The sequence below is a fragment of the Pelecanus crispus genome, chromosome 1 (assembly GCF_030463565.1).
Source record: "Pelecanus crispus isolate bPelCri1 chromosome 1, bPelCri1.pri, whole genome shotgun sequence".
Taxonomy (NCBI): Eukaryota; Metazoa; Chordata; class Aves; order Pelecaniformes; family Pelecanidae; genus Pelecanus; species Pelecanus crispus.
In genome coordinates, this window is record NC_134643.1 from 137054649 (window position 1) to 137074937 (window position 20289).

Here is a 20289-nt window from a genome sequence, read left to right on the forward strand (position 1 = left end):
TCAGGCGCGCCGCCGGGCAGCCCCGAGAAGGACCCACGTCTCCCTCGCGCCGGGTGATGCAACCCGGCCCGCCGCAGGGGCCGCGCCGCGTGCGCCGGCGCCGCCGGAGGCGCGGGCGCGTTGCGCGTGCGCGGGGCGGGGCCGCGGCGGCGGGAGGGCGCCTCGCGCCTGCGCCTCGCGCCCGCCGGCGGGTAACGGTCGTGGGCTGAGGGGGGTGCGGGGGAGGCCCCGGGGCGGGGGGCGGCGGGGAACGGGCCGCCGGGGAGCACGCGTGGGTGGGCTTACACCCAGCGCTGGGCTGCCGCTGCCGGGGCGAACGCCTGGGGGATCCGCGCTGCCAAGTGCGTGTGTGGAGAGGGGGCTGGCTGTGGTCTGCGGCGGGCCGGCTGGCCCCGCGGTTACGGGGTGCTGCTGCTGTGTGTGTGCTGCCTACCTAAAGTACTGCCGGGCCTTCCGTAGGGCCATGGGGATGGGCACCGGGTTTGGTTGAAAGACACGCCGAAGAAAGGAGATTCAGCTGGCGTTTACGGTTTATGCCTCAGCGTTTGCTGCTGCGTGTCTAACAGTATGACAGTGTAGGTTGAGTGGGGGCAGCGAGTGGGTGTGGTGCAGAAAGGAAGATGGGGGTAAACCTGAAGCAGGATATGCTTGCATGTACTGGAAACGAGCATATCTAATTTCAGGTCTGATCAGTCTATCTGCTTGAACAGTAAAATGTCGCTCTGCATATGTTAGTAATCTGCTGGCCGTCAGGCTGATAAGACTTTGAATTTTAACCTTTCTCTTGATACTGTCTTTTGTACGCTGAGTGCTTACTGTTAAGGAGACCATATGGATGTAAGGCACTGCCCTAAGATATGAACAGCTTGAATCTTTTGTACCAAACAGCTAAAAACCCTGCCGCATGCGTGCTGTTTTTCAGAGTTGGGTATGACATAAATGCTTTAAAAATCTAATAATATCCCTGATCCAGCAATGAGAGCCAGCTTAGAGGTTCAACATAGACCAAAGGCCAAATTCACAACCCTCCCCTGTGGGAAAGTGAATTGACTTCTCCTTCATGGAAACTTTTTAAAAGCACAGAGGTTGTTGCTAGTAGTATAGGATTTATTCTATGATCAGAGAAACAGGTTTCAATGTAAGTAACCAATTATGTCAAATACACGCACATTCATCAACAGTCGCTTTGCCTGCTAGAAAATGTGGTGGTTCTTAGGTTTTGCCTGGCTAACTGCTTGGGTCAAAAAACAGGTTTGGAGCAGACAACCATGTGATTGAAATGTGATGATGTAAATCTGTATAAAACTGGTATGCCTGCTTTAGTAATGCTCGTAACCTCCCACTTTTGCAAATACTACTATTTCCATTCTTTCCTGATACCAGAGCTAGGAGTGAGTTCTGCTGTATATACCTAGAGCAAATACATTGCCAGCATTCTTGTTTTGAAGAAATGACTATGAGAATGCAGTAAGAAACCTTACAGTATGTATAATGGTGTTGCCAATGACAAAATGTATTTTGTCGTACAACCCAATAATTTTGCACATTGGTCTGGAAAATAAATTTTCATATCTAATCCTTCATCAGGCCACATGATATTTTCAATTTTGTACAAAATATGTCACTTCTGGGAAAAACAATAGATGCTTATGACCGAGATACACAAAGTATAGCAGGAACATGATGCAATACTTGGTTGTAGTTGCTTCGACGTCCAGGCATGTATAATCACTCTTTTATGAAAATGAACTGAAAATACTAGACTGTAGTTACTTAGCTGTTTAAATTATGCAATAATGCAGTGCAGTGTAAAATTGTGGAAACAGTTTTTGTCACATTTGCAGCAGCCTTTAGGAAGGATTTAATCCTTGCCAAGAACTCTGTCAGGAATCTGAAAAAAAAAAACCCCTGTTGCTTCTATTCTAACAATGAGCTTATACATTTTACATATTCTGAGGCAGTCTTGTTACTTTGAGTCACTGTATTTGGGAATATTTGTGATATGAAGAAAAACCAGGAAAGTCTAAAGACTGCAAATGTCAAAGTAGGTAAAAACATTTCTAGGCATTGTCAAGTATATTATGCATATATGTATAAATTAAATGTTCAAAATTATTCAAATGAAATGGTAAACAGTATATTAATATAACTCAAAAATATACATCCAGAATTTTATTCATTGCAATAGTCTCATTTAAGCCGGTGGGAACTGCTTGGTAGCCAACTTTGTACAGATGCCTGAATCAGAGGGGTCAGCCCAAACCTCTGTGTAAATGAATATTAACTAAGGTAACAGTGATACCACTGGTCGTTGTCGAGGACCCAAATTTAGCACTCACATTTTTATTTAGGAAATTAGAATTGAGGTATTATTAGCATATTTTGATTTTTCAGTAGAGGCAGATTGTCCAGTGTGAAGGAGAAGGAGATGGGGTGGGGGTTTTTTTGTGCTTTTAAATGTTGAGAATAAGTATGTCAAAGCTGTTGGGCTTTTTTTTTTTTTTTTTTTTTCCTGGCTAGGTTTGAGGTCATCTTCTGTGGCAGTGTGTAGGAGAGACCTGAAGATCATCTTACACCTCAGCTTGCCACAAACTGCAAACAGCAAAATGACAGTCAGGTAAAACCGAAACAGTCCTGCTAGCTTTTTCCACCCTCGCTGACCTACGAAGGTCAAAAGTCCGAAGAGGGCAGAAGGATGCGTGAATGAGTTTCTGTGTATGAGAAACTTGCTTTCTACCCTGGTTTTTCTTTGCTGAAGTAAGAGATGTGAGTGGGTACGTGCTTGGTACAGCAGAAGATAGGCCCTATGAATAAGGGAGAGAATGTCTTTCCTTTGAGACGTAGGTGGCAGGAGCGGTAGCTGTCTTGGCAGAGTCAATATGTAAAGGTCGGTTGTTTCACCGTAAGTGCACAAGTAACAGGTTTTAAAATGGTGACTGGGGAGATGGGGCACATTTACTGTGTGAGTAAGCGGGTGAGGTGGAATAGTACGAAGTTTGCTGAGAGGCCAGGCCGTTGGGATGAAGGCGGGAATGGGAGTTGTTTGATCGTAGCGTGGAATAAGTAGGCCGTGAGGGAGCAGTAGGAGGGCAGAGTGGGAACAGCAGCGGGAAGTCTTTTGTGAAGCAGCGCACGCAATAGCTGGTTCATTGTGTGCAGCTGTGAAAGGTGGGACAGGCATTCAGCTTGGGGTGGCAGCTATAGAGGAGGTACGCTCTTGTTTTACAAGTCAAGAATCGGGTGGGGGTGGTACTGAGAGGCTGAGAATAGGCGGTGAAGGGGATGGGGATGGCAATAGACAGGGAGAGGATGGCAGCGTGTCGCCTGCTATTTAAAGCAGCAAGTGACATAGAAGGTGACGGGGAGGTACGTAGCAGGTAGCGAATGGTTTGGGGGTGGCAGCGGCGAACCAAAGGTCCACGTAGTTTAGTTCACCTCTTACAATAAAGTCGCGGTTTGCCAGGTGAAGGCAAGATAGAGAAAGCAAGGCGGCGATGCTTGCGCTACGGCGAAGTGACGTTTGTCCTACGGCAAAGCCCTGTTCATCCCGCGCCGGGCTGCCGTTCCCCGGGAGCTGCGTGCAGTTTGTTGCTCGAGGGCGGCGACGCCGAGTGCCGGTGGCCGGTTCCCTGGGTGGAACCGGGGAGCTGGGATCAGCTGGGATCAGGCTGCGGCACCTGCAGCTGGCCAGCTGTCAGGGGAGGGGTGCGGCAGGCTCCTGGCAGGGGTTGCTGTTGCCCGGGGCGGGTTTCAGCTCGACGCCCCCGGGAGAGGCGAGAGGCCGTGGATCCCAGCGGGACCCGGCCTGGAGGCTGAGGCGTGGAAGAGAACGGCCCGCCCTTGGGCCACCGAAAGCGGAGGCTGGCGGCTGAGCGTCCTGGCGGGCCGGGGGCGGCTGATGCTCGCCGGTGCCGCTTCCCCAAGCCGCAGCCGTGCGGGGCCTCCGCTAGGCCCGGCCAGGGGCTCCTCTCCCCGGGCCGTGCCCGGTCTCGCCGCCGCTGCGGGGCCCCTGGCCGACACCGCGAGGGGCAGGGAGGCGCCGGCGGGACAGGGCACGCCGCCGGGCGCGGGGCGGGGTTGGCGAGCGGGGCCGGGCCGGGCCGCCCCGAGGCGGGGGCCTGGCGGGGGGGTTTGCCGCCCCGGGCGCGCCCCCCCACCCTCCGCCGGGCCCGCAGGTGGCGGCGGAAGTGACGGCCGGCGCGGGGTGCCTGTCGCGGGGGAAGATGGCGCCTGCGGCCGCGCTAGGCAGCGCAGAAGGTAAACAAGTGTGAGCGGCGGGGGGCGGGCGGGGACCCCGGGGGCGAGGCCAGGCAGGGCCGGGAGCGCCGGTGCGCGGGCGGCGCGGCGCGGCGGGGGGCGGCTCCCCCCGAGCACGGACCGCGGGGAGGAGGGAGCCCAGGATCCCCCCTTCCTCCGCCTCCGCCTCCTCCTCCTCCTCCCGGCTTTGCCTCAGCCATTGCCCCTCTCTTCAGCCCCCCGGCGCCTCCCTCCGCCGCCCCCGGCTTTATGTTACACAGAGGCCCCCCTCTCCGCCGGTCCAGCGGGAGGAGCCGCGTCTTCAGCGCCGCCGCTGCCGAGAGGTAGGTGAAGCCGCCGCCGGGGTCTCCCGGGCCCTCCCGCCGCTGCCCGCCCCACCGAGGCCGGCCCGGGCCCCTTCCCGGCCTTCAGGGACCCTCCTTCCCCGGCCCCGCCGGCCGAGGCGGGCCGGGTGCCCGCGGGCGCCGGGGTGGGGGCGGCAGGCTGTGGCGGGGCGGCGGGCATGGCCGGGCCGGGCCGGGCCGGGCGCCGTGAAAGCCTTGGGCGCCCGCGGGGCGGGGGATGGCGGGGCGGCCTCTGAGGGACGGCCCCGGCCCCGGCCCCGGCCCCAGCCCCAGCCCCGGCCCCGAGCCGGGCGCGGCGGGCGCTGGCACGTCTCGAATTCCGAGCCCGCCTGCCCCCTTCGTCGGGGAGCTCGGCCCGGGAGCTTTCGCTCAGAGCGGAGTGATGCTAACCGTGTCAAGCAGACGAGCTGAAGTAGGTCATCTGAGTTCCTCCCCCGAAAATGGCTATTTCGCGACCAGCGATGTTGAGGGACAAAAAAAGTATCTGTGAGCAGAACGAGTACCGCTCAGGAGCGGTACTGGAGCTTTGACCGATTTGGTAAATACTTAAATGTCACTTAAAAATATAAAGTTCTTGGGTTTTTTTTGTTGTTTGGGGGGGTTTTTTGCTCCTTTAGAAGAAGAATAGGGGAACCATGGAGCTGTTACTGGATAAAGGGGCAGAACTACTGAAGTCTGGCTTCCTCTTGACTTCTTTGTTGTGTATATTCGTCCCTAAGATAAGAGCCCAGCTCTTTCACCACCATTGCCCCAGTTCACACTCGGATCCCCTCAGCATACCACCATGCACCAACATCCTTTCTGTCTTCTTCCTTCCAACACCTAGCCAACGTGTTTAATTTCTACTGTGTGTCCTATAAACTTTCCCACTGTCACTCAGCTCCTTTCACTTTCCTTAATTATACCCCACGGGTGGCTTGGATCTACACGTGTGTTGATTTGCCTTTCAGCAAGTAAAGCAGAACAGATAACTGTTGAGCTCACACTGAAGACACTGGATCTTTTTCATTTATCTAGCTGCCAGTTTGGGGGAAATTTGTAGAAATTTAATATATTTGTGATTTCTGTCTTTCTGACAAATGAGGTTGACATTTGGTCAAAAGCTGTGTGTCTTGAACAAAAGGCACAATCTCATTAATGTAATTTGCTCAGAAGGTGCCACAAGTATTAACTAAGTTAGGAATAAATATACAGATAATAACAAAAAGACAATTGTAAGGGGTAGTTCAACTATCTTAATTTAGATTAAAATTATTAATATTTGCTAATATAGTTTAAATACTACTTGTAGTTCATTACCTTTTTATCATGCTAAAAATTTATGTGATGAGTCCAAACACTTTGATATAAAAAAGTAGGATTAGATTTTTGCTACTAAGAAATACTTAACTTGCTACTTTTCTGTATAAAGTACCGCGTGATTTTCTTGATAAATACCTTCACAATAAGACAATCGCTCTTCATTAATAATTTTTTTCTTACATTTGGAAAAATGAATCATTACAGAAGCCACAAATATATATGTATAATGAGTGTTGGCACTTGGGATAGAGCAGTCCTGTCCACTTTGACAGCATTGGCAAATCTCTAGTTTTCAACATGACCACCATTTAACTCTTATGTATTAGTGATACAAGTTTTTCTAGTTAAAGGCAATTATCATGGATATATTAAAAATATTTCATAGTGGTCACCTGGTCTGGTATCAGTAAATGCAATTGGGAGAGCATTGAGCTGAGCTTGCTTTTGGGAGCATATTTTTCTACAGGTGTAGTGATGCAATGATCTTTTAGCCAAATGGTTTAAACTGTCTTAATGTCTGTAAAGTGCAGTTACATCATCCACATAATGGACTAATATGATGAGAAACCAGTGTATATCTCATTAATGTTAATTCCTGAGACAGAAGCTGAGTTTAGATTCAGTAGGGGGAAGTTAAACTGGTCAAGTAACTACAGCTGATGTGCATGTCTGGCAGTCTTAAAATGTTTGTCAAGCATATACTTTCATCAGAATCCTTTTGATAGTCATCCTAAAGCTTGGTTTAAGAGTTCAGCTGGTGGCTAATGTTGTTAAAATGGGAAGTTTCTGACATAATCGATTAGCATTAATCTAAATTCAGCATATGTGAAAACTATACTCTTCAACAGTATTTTAAAACAAAATGGTTGCGATCTTTTGTGTGTGTGCACGCCCTTGTAACATTTGGATCCTTCTGTGCAGAAAGACTAAATTGGGTTATAGTAAAAGTTTTTAAGAACAGAGTAATATGAGCCAAGAAACCTATCCATTATGCAGACGTGCATATAAGAGCACCAACACACCTGGTTGAGTTAGAAGTTTCTCAAAAAGAAAATGGAACAAAACACTCTCTCCTAGTACTGTACTCTACAAAGATAGCTAAAGACTACTCAGCAGGCTTCTAGCATACTTACAGAGTGATGTATAACCATACTGAGCTGAGACACAATCCATGCTGAGTTTTAGTATGTTTGGTTATAACTAGTTCTGGTAATGCTTCTAGAATAACCATAATGAACTCAGAGACAACTGATGTGTTATAGAAGTGCCACTGTTGTTATGAACTGATGCAGATCTCTCAGAGATGGCAACCTGGGTAGCGATTGTAAGAGGAGCTGTCATGGTCAGATGCGTGCCCCTAAGAAATTCTTCATGCAATGTGGACAGTTTTCAGGAGTACCCAAGTTTAAATTTCTAGAGTTCTGGCAGTCTGGTTCCTCTGACTGGCAGCGATCGGTAAGCTCCTAACTCGTTGCTTCTAAAGTAATGCAGTGTTTTAGGAATTCTCACCATGGAATGGGTGAAGTCTTTAGTGTGAACCTACCAATGTGTTTAAGATAACTTGTTTCCCAAATGTAGCATATTAATTATAAAGGATTTTAGGTAAAATGCTTACAAACTTGACGTCTTTCTTGGTTTCCTACATTTGCAATTGTAGCAATGGAAAGTTCCGATACCCACTGGTTATTGATCTATCTCACTTCTATGTCGTTCCTTCTGTTGTTGTTCCTTCTGTAGTGGGGAGTTATAAAGAAGAATGGTGGTTTGGACAAGATTTAATGGTTCTAGTGTCAAACCATATAAACAAAAGTTTAATTTGGGGGATAAATTATTTGTGCTGCGTAGACGTGTATTTATACACTCACTGCATTCTCACTCATTGCAGTACAGTGCATTCAGAGGCCCAGTTTTTAGTGATGAATGTGTGCAGTTGTGAATGTTTTGCTTGTATGTGCAAATGCCTGTGTCTTGTATTTTCATACATGTGTATAACATTTGACTTTGTGCAGGAAAGTGTTTGTTTTAACAAAATTAGGGTCAGAGAATTCTGCTCAAAGCAGTCTTTGCTGTGCAGCTCACTAAATAAAGCATACGTAATGGCTTTAAAGTTTGCATTTAAATGCGTGTGTTTGATGGATGAAAGGAATGGGATAGATGGAGTAGATTATTGGATTTTAAGCTCTATTTTAGGACTTTGTGTAAACCAAAGCATGGTTCGGTATGTCCAGTATGTCTTTTTGTGTAACACAGTAGACACAGTGTTTTATTATGTGAAAATTTGTTGTTCAGCTGTATTCACATAGGTGCTTTCTCAGAATTTCTATGAGGTAGGTGGAATGGAATGAACAAGAACTTCAAAATTTGTAAACACAGGAACTTGCTAGTTCTGTCTCAGCATCTTAAATGAGTTATTAAGGAACAGCAGTAAAGAAAAGCAGAAATCTGCCTTTCAGCTGGTGTGCTAGAGTTGGTATTGTCAATACTTTCCTAGAACAATACATTTCTATCCCTAGAAAGTGCATATAAGCTTGCATATTATATAAACGCACTTATTTAAAGGTTGTTTTTTCAGGAAGTACTGCTTTTGGATAGATTTTTTAAATGAAGCAGGGCATGAGCCAGGTATTCCGTAACTTCCTCCTCTGTAGCCTGTGCATTTAGACTCCATTTCTTCTGCTTGTGACTAAGAGCCTCAGACACCCTGAGGAAAGAAGGTTCTCCTTGTTTAGCAAGAAAAAGCAGTCTGGAACAGGGTTTTCAGACTCTTATTACAGCTGCGGAATAAAGATGAGAAATCAGTGTTCCAAGTAAGTGCTTTTACAGTCACGGCAGAGTAGACTCTGTAATGCATTATGTGCTAAAAGAGGAAGAAATGTCAGGAAAAGCTAATAAGGTTAAGCGTATTTCTCTTTTGGCTTTTCAGCAGAGAATCTTGCTTCCTGTGCTGCATTATACTGATCAGCTCTAGTATGCGCAGAACAATGCAGAACGTCAACTTAGATTCTGCCCCCCCCCCCCTATTGTTTATACATTGGAATTTTTTGCTCCAGTTTTCTTATAGACCACTTTAGGCTACATGTTTTCCTTAGGATTAAGTGTGCTATTGTGATTTGCATGGGTGAAGAAAATCTAACTCTGAATTTTGCATTTTTATTGAAAATATGAAAAAAAAAAATCGTTATGTTATTATCCTCTGGGAAATAAGCTGCAGCATTTGAATAGTGCATAGAATTACATCTAAGATTGCAAGTCTGTGTGTGGGAGGAATGGCATAGCTGTGCTTTAGAAAAATGACTTCATTTGAGAATATTTCATATTGCTTTTTTAATATTTGAACTGCCACATTGCTATTTGCTTTTGACTGAGGATATTAGCTATAGAAATGAAGATTTTTACCAGTTGATCATAATAGGCATTTAGCTATCTAGTTTCCCAGTCTCTGTGCTATTTTCCCCGCCTTGTGTATTTGCACTGGCCAATACATTTTTCTGTTGTAAAGAAAAATATATCTGCTGATACTGTGTATGGCTTTATGCCAAAAAAAAGGGTATTTACTCCTTTTATTTAAAGCAGGAAGACAAGTAGTCTTTTTGCTTTTCACTCGTAGGATTCTGAAGCTTCTTTAGATGGTGTTATGGAGAAGTCTTACTGGTTTTGTCTCTACTTAAATAATCCATTAAATGCTGTCTGATGTTTGGGAGGAAAAATATTTTGAGATTGAAGACTGTAGATTTACTAAAAATAATATAAGCAGGGATGTGAAAAGAAGGATTAAGTGACTTAAACCTCTGTATTTTTAAAACATTCTGAGATAATAATTTCAGAGTGCTGACCACTGTGTTACCATTGTAGAGTTTTGCGTCTGACTTCTGGTTTTAATATATTTTTACAGAATAGCCAGTTTTATGGACATGTGAAAATTAGAACCCTAAAAGCTGTTCCCTAAATGCGGGTGTGTGTGTGTGTGTGTGTGTGTGGTGTGTGTGTTAATGTATTTTGGTGATTCCTAACACATTTTTTGATAGATTTAAAATTTGAAGGGTAGTAGCTTATACCTGATTTTTGTGCGTGTGTCTTTTATTGCTATTTAGTCAGAATTAAAAGGATGGTCACAAAAAGAAATTCAGTGCGGTCTCTACGTAAAAGCAGCTTGATCACAGAATTGCAGACTAGTTGAGGTTGGAAGGGGCCTCTGGAGGTCACCTGGTCCCCCCCTCTGCCTTGCTCAGCAGAACCACCTAGAGCCGGTTGCCCAGGACACTCTCTGATGCTGATTTTTGGGTTTTGTGTATTATTTATTTGTTTTCATCCTTAAAAGAAACACTAAAGGTACTCCTCTGGATTTGGTGCATTTACCCTCTACCATTTGTCACTGCTTATCTTCACTTGCCAACTTTTTCTTTTTGCTTCTTTGAAAGAGGCCTTTTAAAGCCGTCCCATCTAAATGTTAATTTCTCCCCTTTTATTTGCAGAGTGCCTATAATGTAATTATCTTTCTCAAGATAAGTTAGGGGGAAAGACCCTAGTATGTGTTCAGAGCTTACTGGTATGGTTCTTCTATGTTGTTCACGTAAACAGTAATGTATTGTACTGTTTTGAAGAAATCCTTTCCACGAGATTGCTGCCTGCATGAGCTTGTGTGATGAGAGATCCCATTATTTTCAGATTAATCTATGTTGCTTCAGTCACCTGGGGAATGTTGCTTCATTTCTGACACACACCCCTCCCAATGTATAGTTGTGTTATTCTGTTCATGTCTCACATTTGTAAATTCCAACTGTCCTGTCCAGTCTTTTCCATTGATCTTGGAATTGAAACTGAGCCATATGTCTTAGTTGGTCTCCTAAAGAAATGTAACTTACATGGTTCTACTGTCTGAGAATCTTAGTAACCTATGAAGCTCTTGGCCAATTTCAAACAAAATTGAGACATAGTTGTTTCAAGTTGCTGTATATTTTATGAAAATGGGTGGCCCATTTGGAGGCAAAGGACCTTAAATCTCTTAAACAGGGAAGACTGAAGTATGAGCTCAACTATTATTAAACATCAGAGAACTGGGGACAGGGGGGGAAGGTCTTACAACTGTTCTAGTGAAAGAAATAAGCTAATATTAGTGTTTACCTTTTCCTTGATATCAGAAATCCCATTAGAAAGCAAAATCCTGAAGAGTCAGGCTTTATGCTTCCTCTTCAGTTTGTTGCTTCTTTTGAGGTGCTAAGAGTTAGTAAAGTAATTCTTTCCTTGTCTGCTTTTATGCAACAATTAGCAACAGCCAGGAAAAATATTTGGTGGTAATTTTTCTTTCTGGTGGGCATGTGCTGTGTTCAGGAGTAAGGGACTCGCAATATGAAGCTCCAAAGCAGTTTGCATTTTCTCTCTGTCTTCAGTGACATTGAGAGGAGTGTGCTATCATGGATACTGGTGAGAAAGTGATTGGATTGTCAGCTTTGTTCTCTTGCTGCTGCTCTTACTTTCAGGAATTTGAATTTTGTCATAAGGCCTTAATTTTCATGAATGCTCCTGGCATTAACTCTGTTGTGCACAGAACCTGTCAGCAGGCTTCAACAGTGTGGGAGCGGTGCTAATTCCATAAGGTGTGGCTACAAACACCCACTCACCATTTTGGTTTTGCATAGACAAAGAGTATCTCCAGTTTTGTTTTCCAGGATGTGTGCTGATGAGTTAAGGAGAGGAGGTGATTATCTATTGATGGAGTCTAATAAAATACATTCCAGTTAAAATGGCAGCAGTCAGGATGTGGTGCTTGAGGAAGTGGGAGTAACATGACAACTGCTTGTAATTGTTATACTAAATTCAGAGTTAAATGCACAAATAACTGAGTGAATGTTGTAGTGTAATTTAAGGTGGGATAAAGTGCAACAAAAATGGTTGAACCAGTTCTAGTTGCTGATTGATGCCAAAAAGGGAAGATGTTACTCGTCTTCCCTGTTCCTGGTTGTGCCTGATGCCCTGCCCTCTGCAACAGCTTGGTTCTTGTGCTGTGTCAAGTCAGAAGTCAGCTCACTGATACGCAGAAAGCTCTCTGGTTTTGAGGTTTTCTGTGTGCTGGGGAGTGGTGGTGTTTGTCTTGTTCTCCTCAGTTCCAGCTTAGTTTTCTGTCAGGTTTATGAGTTGAATTGTATTTCTAGAGCAGTCCAGTGAGCCCCAGAAATGGCTCAAAGTCGGCAGCAGGCGCTCAGACCCTAGAATGAGGACAGAGAGGGAGAATGGAGTACGCCGTTGCCTGTTGACTAGTGATAAATTGTTAGATTGGCTCGAGCTTTCTTGTGCAACTTCGCTCTACCTAAACCCAAGGAAGTTGAGCAAGATTTTGAGAAATTCCTGGATTTTGAACAGTTTTTGATACAGATTTTTATTGAATATTTATCTTCCTTAATGTTAACAGGGTAGGATCCTGATAGTCTTTAATTTCTTTTTTGCTTATTTACAGTTTGACTATAGCTTGCATGTAAGTAACACTGCATCTGCAAATGTTCAAATGCTTAATAAGCAATTAAGCTTCACTACACCCAGTATACAGAATATTATTTATTGTGACCTAATCTTGTCGGTGCTTCCTGTTGCCTTAGTATTTTGCGCTTTATAAATCTCATCACCTAATTAATCCTTGTAGTAAGAAATGGGGCAGGGGGGGACGGACGGGACTATGCTGTTACAGGAGAAGTGAAAGAGACAAACTTAAATAGTGTCTCTGAAAACGTTCAGTTTCCTAGAAATAACTTTTGAGTAAATTGACATATATTTTTAAAGAGACTAAAATTTTTTTACGTTATACCTTGTACAGATCAACTGGAGCTTGTTTCTGAAGTTAAGGAAGTTCTGCTTCCTTTCTGAAATCTTTGATATTCAAGAGTGGGTGTTTTATTGTTCCCCTGAGATAAGTTCTTTAGAAAGATTGAGGGGGGGAGGAAAGAAAACCATGACAACCTTTTTAGCATTGCATATTCATTATCTGACCACTAAGTAGCTTGGAGTGAGGAATCACTCTGGCAGTATTGCATAGTTACTCTTGTTCACTACCCTTTCTTTAAAATGAGAATATTTTGGGGGGAGAAATATTTAAAGTTTGTGTTTTAAGTTGTTTCTTAAGTTGATTTTTCAGCTGATGAGAAAGCAAAAAGGATGGTGAAGGCTCTACATCTTCATGAAAGGAATCTCAGTCAGCATTTATCTGATCAGGAAGGGCTTGTGATATGTTATTAGAAATAACAATTTATTTTTATTTTTATTTATTTATTTTTTCTTCCCCCCCCAGGTGATTCATGGCAGGGGACGTGGAAGGGTTTAGCTCCTCCATCCATGACACCAGTGTCTCTGCTGGATTCAGAGCACTGTATGAGGAGGGATTGCTTCTTGATGTCACACTTGTCATTGAAGACCACCAATTTCAGGCCCATAAAGCACTGCTTGCCACCCAGAGTGATTACTTCAGGATTATGTTCACAGCTGATATGCGAGAACGAGATCAGGACAAAATCCATTTGAAAGGTCTGACAGCTACAGGCTTCAGTCATGTCCTCCAATTCATGTACTATGGAACTATTGAACTGAGTATGAACACTGTTCATGAAATCCTTCAGGCTGCCATGTATGTCCAGCTTATAGAGGTGGTAAAATTTTGCTGCTCTTTTCTCTTAGCTAAAATCTGCTTAGAAAACTGTGCAGAAATTATGAGACTTCTGGATGATTTTGGTGTAAACATCGAAGGAGTCAGGGAAAAACTGGACTCCTTTCTGCTAGAGAATTTTGTGCCACTCATGTCCAGACCTGACTTCCTTTCATATCTGAGCTTTGAGAAGCTCATGTCTTACTTGGATAATGATCATCTGAGCAGGTTTCCAGAGATAGAGCTGTATGAAGCTGTTCAGGCCTGGCTGCGCCATGATAGAAGACGCTGGAGGCATACGGACACCATCATTCAGAACATCAGGTTTTGTTTGATGACACCATCCAGTGTTTTTGAGAAGGTTGGTGCATTTGAAAAGCAATAGACAGGATTCATCATTTAGCTAGGGCAGCATGCCATTAAATAGGTAAGATTCCCAAACCTATTAGGAGGAACAAAAAGGTAGCATTTATTTTTTGAATAAACCTGTAGAAGACAAACATCTAAACGTATTGTCATCTGATTATTAGATAATAGTATGTACAGTGGCTGGAGAACAGGTAGGTTTACAATACATGTTTTTAAGTTATTTCATATGGAAAGGACATTTTAAAATAAGGTCACATGTATCAAGTTTTATTTCAATCATTCTTACTGTTTTCCACAAGCTGCTGCTTGCTTTCCAGAGATTTTATTGCTGCATACAGTATGTAGGGCATATGTCATGATAATTGTTATCAATATAATCAAAACGTAGTGACTGTAGATTTTATGTGGTTTAAGTACAGATTTTTTTTATTTACAAATGAAAGCTAGCATCTGCTGTTAAATCTGCAGGGTTTGTTGTTCTGTCTTCAGTTCTTGTGCTGTTACAGGGCAGTTGGAATTAAGCCCTGATCCTGCAAAGTTGCACATACGTTTGGTTCTACACAAGGCACATAATACAATCAGAAGTTATTGACGGTGTGAAATGTAATGATTTACTTAAATATCAGAGGAATCTTTGTAACAGGTGATCTAAAATTCAACTGATCATTGTATGTATTAAGAGGTTAAAAGAGAACTTGCTTTTTCTACTGTTCTGTTGAAGAATAGACAAAAAATTTTGTTTTCTAGTTCCTGAGAATCTCTGAGTATTTGTCAACAGTAGAGAACTACAAAACTTTGTAAGCAGCTCTCTTGCAGGCTAGTTAACAGTAAGGGTATTCAGGTTAGGAATTACTTAAACTGTGCTGCTTTGTTTTAACAATGTTAATTTTGTGTGATAAGATACAACTTTAACTTGTGTATTTTTCACTTCTCAGTGAATTAATAGGATTTAAGACCATGTGTTTTTGTTGGGCTTCTAACAGATTAATTTCCTATATGTTTTTATTTCGGTATCTAGTGAATATAAAGATAAGGTTGTATTGTTCTTGGTGGTTTTAAGGGCTACTGGATCATTTAAGCAGTAATGCTTACACTTACTTGTATTTTAAATTATAAAAGCTATTAACTACTTCAGAGACTAGTGAGTTTTTGTATTTTGGATTTGGGGTTTGTGTGTGTGAATTGAGTAGAGGAAGTAACAAATACATAAAATATATTTATGATCCTATTTTAGCGTATAAACATAAACAAAATAAATACCTAACCATATTTTAGAACAGTAATGTAATGTTTATATTGGGCTAAAACATTTCCAACTAGTAAGAGCTGAACTCTGCAAGATACTGTGTAGTGTCTTGTTTTTAATAACACTTTTGCCTTACTATATCATTTAAGCCCTTCAGTAGGAAAACTGATAGGAGTCACAGAGTATTCTTAAGGTCAGTCTAATAGGGTAAGACTCATCTGAAAAAGTCTGCTTCAAGCTCTTTGCGTTTATTGGGATACAAGTTCAAGCATCAAGCTGTCTTCAGTTAAATTTCTGTAAGCACATGTGAAAAGTATATGTTGGTCTTCAGCATTATATTTAGGTATAAGTTCTGGAGCTGCTTTTGGTATCAGCGGTATAAATTCTGCATACAGTGCTTCTCATGTTTTATCTTGATAGCTACCAAATGGCCAGATAGGTACAATTTAAGGAGAGAAATAATTTTCAGCATCCTAGTTTATATACCCGCATGTAAAAGCTTTATTTGTGAATACCCTTTCCATTACTTGTATGTGGGAACAGAGAGAAGCCAGTGCAGATTCTGGAGTGGGACAGCTGAGCAGAGGGAAGCACAACTAAATAAGTATGTCATTTGGTGCTGCAGCTAGGAGAGTATTCGTGTTTTGCTCTGGCTAGAGAGCTTTGAGTAATCCAACATGACAAGTGACAAAGGACAACTGCAGTTGGAGCTAACATCAAAGTATAGGCCACACCTTTTTTTTTTTTTTTTTTTCTTTTTTTCTTTCCCTTAAATAAAAGAGCATGTCTGTTAACTGTTGTGGAAGTGACCTGAGGAGAGCTCTCTTCTGTGTATAGAAGGGGAAAAATATTGGTAAAACTGCTTTTTTTGGAGATCCACAAACAGAATTCGCCCTTTTCCTGAAGCCAGCACATACTAAATGCCTGCGTGAATGTACCAAATACAGTCTGAAGTTGACTCTTACGGTTCAGTGAGCTCTGAATTCGCTATACACTGGCTGGCTTGTCATATGTACTCTTACATAATCTTTCTAATACGCATTTCTAAGATGCCTGTCATTGTAGTATATAAATAACTTATATAACTTAACTTTGCAAGTCACAATAAGGATACTTCTGGCCTCTTAAGCCATTCTATTTCTTACATCTTTCTTTTTGAAGAGATTTACAGTCTGAGTGGGATGGCTTGTCCTTTCAAAAAGAAATTGACGGGCGACTAGATTTATACCTTGAGGCTGATGTGCGTTTGGAGTGAAGGTGCAGCCTGTTTGCTGACTCTAAGCTGTCCTGGAAGAACTGCTTCTGAAGTGTGAATAGAGAGTCCTTTTGTTCCTCAGCCCTTAAAATAGATGTAGATGTATGAGGGAAAATGGAAAGACAAATGAAGTAAGGATTTGAAGAATAGTTAGAAAATAAAGGCAAAGTGTATGGGGAGAAGCACAAGTTCCACTATCCATGTTACACTTTATTTGAAACATATCCATGGCTCTGTAAGTCTTGAGGAAGGTTGGAGATAAAAGTTAGAGGGCATTTCTCCTAGGTCATTGAGTTCCTTTCTGTGTTACTGGAGGCAACCATGTCATGATTTCCCTTCATATACCGTTTAAGCTCCATTTAGTTTCTGTCTACTACTTGGATTGAAATGTTTCAAAACCTCTGTCCTTAAAATGGAAAGGTTTTTGGGTTTTGATGTCCAGTCTGTAGGGTTTGTTATGACTAGCCCATGCTGATTTATAAATTCCCAGTTTAAATCGGAAATTTACTAATCTCTAGGTGCATCAGCTTCTGCTTTAGAGGTAGGATGAATAGCACATTATCTTTGAGTATGTGCTTTTCTGTGCCTAGAAAATAGTAACTTTTGAGATGTCATTGTAATTTTATGTCATTGTGACTTTAGCTTTGATAAATGTGTTGAATTTATCTTTTTTTTTTTTTCCTTCCTCACTTACCTCCATGTCTAGTAATTCGTATGTATCTACTTCTACAACTTCATATGCTGAAGCTTAGAATAAGTGTCTAGTGGATGAGGTTAGTGGGCCACTCTTAAGTAGGTGCTGTACTTACATTTTTATGTCTAAAGGTTATTGCTGACTTGGATAGATTTGCTAGCAGTATTTATTATGTGCTGAGCATCTCAATTCTGACATATAGATTGTTGGCTCCACTTTGAGAGATTAGATTTGAGTTAGATTCCAGCTTAATTGTGCTAATTTCTCTTGCCAGTTTCTAAAAAGGAACAGCAGAATACTTAATTTGAGGGCATTGTCCTTGCTGCACAGAGGCTATGTGGTCTTGTGTTTCTGTGGTTAGGCTGAAAACCAGTGAGTTGTAGCACTTGCAGAATAGCCCTTCAAAGCCCCGTACTGGTACTGACCAGTTTTTGTACTGGCCATGGGGTGTAACTGAGTAATGAGCCATGCTAGAAATAGGGAAAGTTAAGTACAGCAGCTTGTCCAGTGCTATGTATACTGATTGGTTGCAAAGTAATTTTGGTTGCTGCTGGTTTACCCACATGTGTGACTTTTTCTATTTGACTGAATTTTAATTTGGAGTAAGTGCGTTAACATTTTGATAATGTTTGTTGACAGGCTTATAATTGTGCTTAGAATACGGCCAGAGTTAAGTAGATGTGAAAATAATAAGGATCCTAGTTAGTAGGATTGATGGATCTTCAGTTTGATTCAGCTTAATTGCTAGTAAAGTATCAATTTTTTTGCAAGTTAAAGGAATTTGCTCTCTAGAAGTTTGATACAGATGCCATCATTATTAATTGAAAAGGTGTAGCATAGCTTCTGTATTCCTAGTACTTGAGTTTGAGTTGCATCACTTAACATTTAGAATTGGCAGTTTTAGAAACTTAAGTAAGCACGAGTTTATAACCTTTGAAATAGTTCTCTGCTTATGTGGCTAGACATTATAGTCACATTATGAGCCATCCAGATTTTTCTGTGGTTTTTTACCAGTTCTACAGAAGGAACGAAGCTAATATCTACTGCATATAATAACATGTTAAGATTTAGTTACCCAGTGTACAAATAATAGATGTTTAGTTTGGGCACTTTAAAAGTAGCCTTTCCTTATAGTTTTGAAAGTTTTTTCCTAAAAGCCCAAGTAACAAAAATACAAATAGAGCAATAGCTGTAAATGGTTGTATTGGGGGCAAAAAAAGGGCAGCTATATGCTGAAGTCAAACTTGTGTTACAGAACATTTACCTTGCATTTCGTTGCTCTTCCTCAGCTTATTAATTTGCTTAATTATTTTAAGGGGGAGGAGGAGATGATGAACATAACATGGGATATGTCTGGTCTTCTGTGGGGATCACTTTTCAAATTAGAAACTAATGGCTTACATTTTTGGTTTTACTTTTTCATAGAATATAGATGGAAAATTCTGAAACTTGCATAGCTGCTGCAACTAGAAAAGCATGCATTGCAATACAGCAGAAAAATAGGCAATGATTAATAGCTGCATTAATTTGGAAAGCCAGCAGTTTTTACTGTGAGTTTTGCTGATTCAAAATGAAGAAGAGAAAATGCATTCAAGCTCCAATTTACTGTGGCTGGAGGGATGGTGGTGATTTTGGTGAAGTCTTGATGTTTTTGATATTGACTGCCTAGGGGGTGAGTATAGAGATGGATGTTTTTAATTGTTTTCCTTATCTTCTTTTTTTATGGAATGACACATTTGATTTTGTTCATGCTGTTCCCTCTCTGTGTAGCTGAAAGTCTGACTGAACCACTGTAAACTGGTAGATGATGCAATGAGATGGTTCTCATTAGAGTTCTTTGGGGAGCTCTTACACTAGCGCTGTGTCCTAGCAGAACCTCTGTAAGAAGGTTTTGTCTGGAAAACTGAAGAGGAAGAATTGGAAAGAATGTAGAAAATGATATGAGCAAAGCTTTAGCACTTGGATTAAATTCCTTTTTTATAATAAGACTGGGGTTGGTAAGGAAGTCCAACTTAAACTTCGAGACCCTTCAGCAAGATAACAGAACAGTCTTTCTTTAAACTTGGAAAGTGCTATGAAGTATTTACATATATATATATTCTTTTTTAATCAATTCAGAGCTGATGATGTACTCTTAAGAATGTGCATTTGTTTTACTTCAAGGTTCATCACGGTTGGTGTACATTTCCATCTGTTTTGGATGTTTTGCAGAAACTTGTGAGCATTCTTTCTAATGGAGTATGTTGGTAATTAGGGGCATGTTCCTTGTAGAGCTTCTCCATTTGAACTTAACAGGAAAATCAGTCTGCTGGTAAGCACTTAGATATTTGTTGATCAACTACTTGTTGCTACTTATGGGCAATGGCAGAAGCATACTTTTGAATGCTGAAGGATTTCCTTCAGTGTATTTTGGGTGTTAGCAATTCCCACAAAAGGCTTGCTGAAGTCCATGTTCTTTAATCTACTAAAACTAAAATAGATGCAGAACTTACAGTTGTATTTTACTACCTAAACACATAAATTTTAACGCTTCTCTTTTTTGATTATACACACAAGTAGTTAAAAGTATTGTAAAATTATTCAGAAGTGTAGGTGTTTGGAGGGTTTTCCCTACTATGGGCTGAATAGGACTTTCAGATAATTCTGGAAGATTTCAGGCGGATAGTGTGTGAATGTGGAAGTGGGCAAACTGACCTACATTCGCATCAAGCAAGCGTGAGCAGCCTGTACTTTCATATAGGCATATCCTAACATTAATCTTAGACCATCATTTGAGCCCCAGGAGAGGTACCACTCCTGTATGGCAGAGGTTGTGCTGGTGAAAGGTGGAAGGCTAGAAACACTGGTATTTTTCCTCAACAGCAAAGTCTAGGAAGCCTCCAACTACCTTTCTTACCAGAGTGTAGGTAGTCTGACACTCTGTTTTGTTTTGTGGATTTTTTTTTTCCTGAATATTGTAAGAATTGCTAGTGCTTATACATTTTCATGTTCATCTCTTCAAGATTGTGCATGTAGATAGCTTCCCCACGAAATTCAGTCTGAAAGAGTTGTTTATAACTGGTAGTCGCATTTGCTTTTTGATGTCTTTCTGGTTTAGGGTAAGAGATTGAGGCTTTGCTTTGATGTCTGTGCCTTTGTCAAGATAAGTAGTAGTAAACTACTAATAGATTGATTCCCCAGTCTTGAGATGATGTC

The 20289-nt window shown here is 42.0% G+C and overlaps 1 protein-coding gene across 10 annotated transcripts in view; it reads left to right on the forward strand.

Moving 5' to 3' along the window:
• Positions 1 to 158: 158 nt before the first annotated feature.
• KLHL15 (kelch like family member 15) overlaps positions 159 to 20289 on the forward strand; it is a 27851-nt gene continuing 7720 nt past the window's right edge. For 3 of the 10 annotated variants that reach the window (XM_075709756.1, XM_075709806.1, XM_075709814.1), the window contains exons 1-3: positions 159 to 191; positions 2521 to 2617; positions 13180 to 13891. In XM_075709756.1, the coding sequence (XP_075565871.1) occupies positions 13187 to 13891 (705 nt within the window). In that variant the 5' untranslated portion in view covers positions 159 to 191; positions 2521 to 2617; positions 13180 to 13186. Of the gene's footprint in view, positions 192 to 1453; positions 1468 to 2012; positions 2045 to 2520; positions 2618 to 4230; positions 4258 to 4530; positions 4581 to 5111; positions 5140 to 13179; positions 13892 to 20289 lie in introns of those variants that run through there. The other 7 variants (XM_075709785.1, XM_075709769.1, XM_075709763.1 and 4 more) reach the window with 7 other exon arrangements.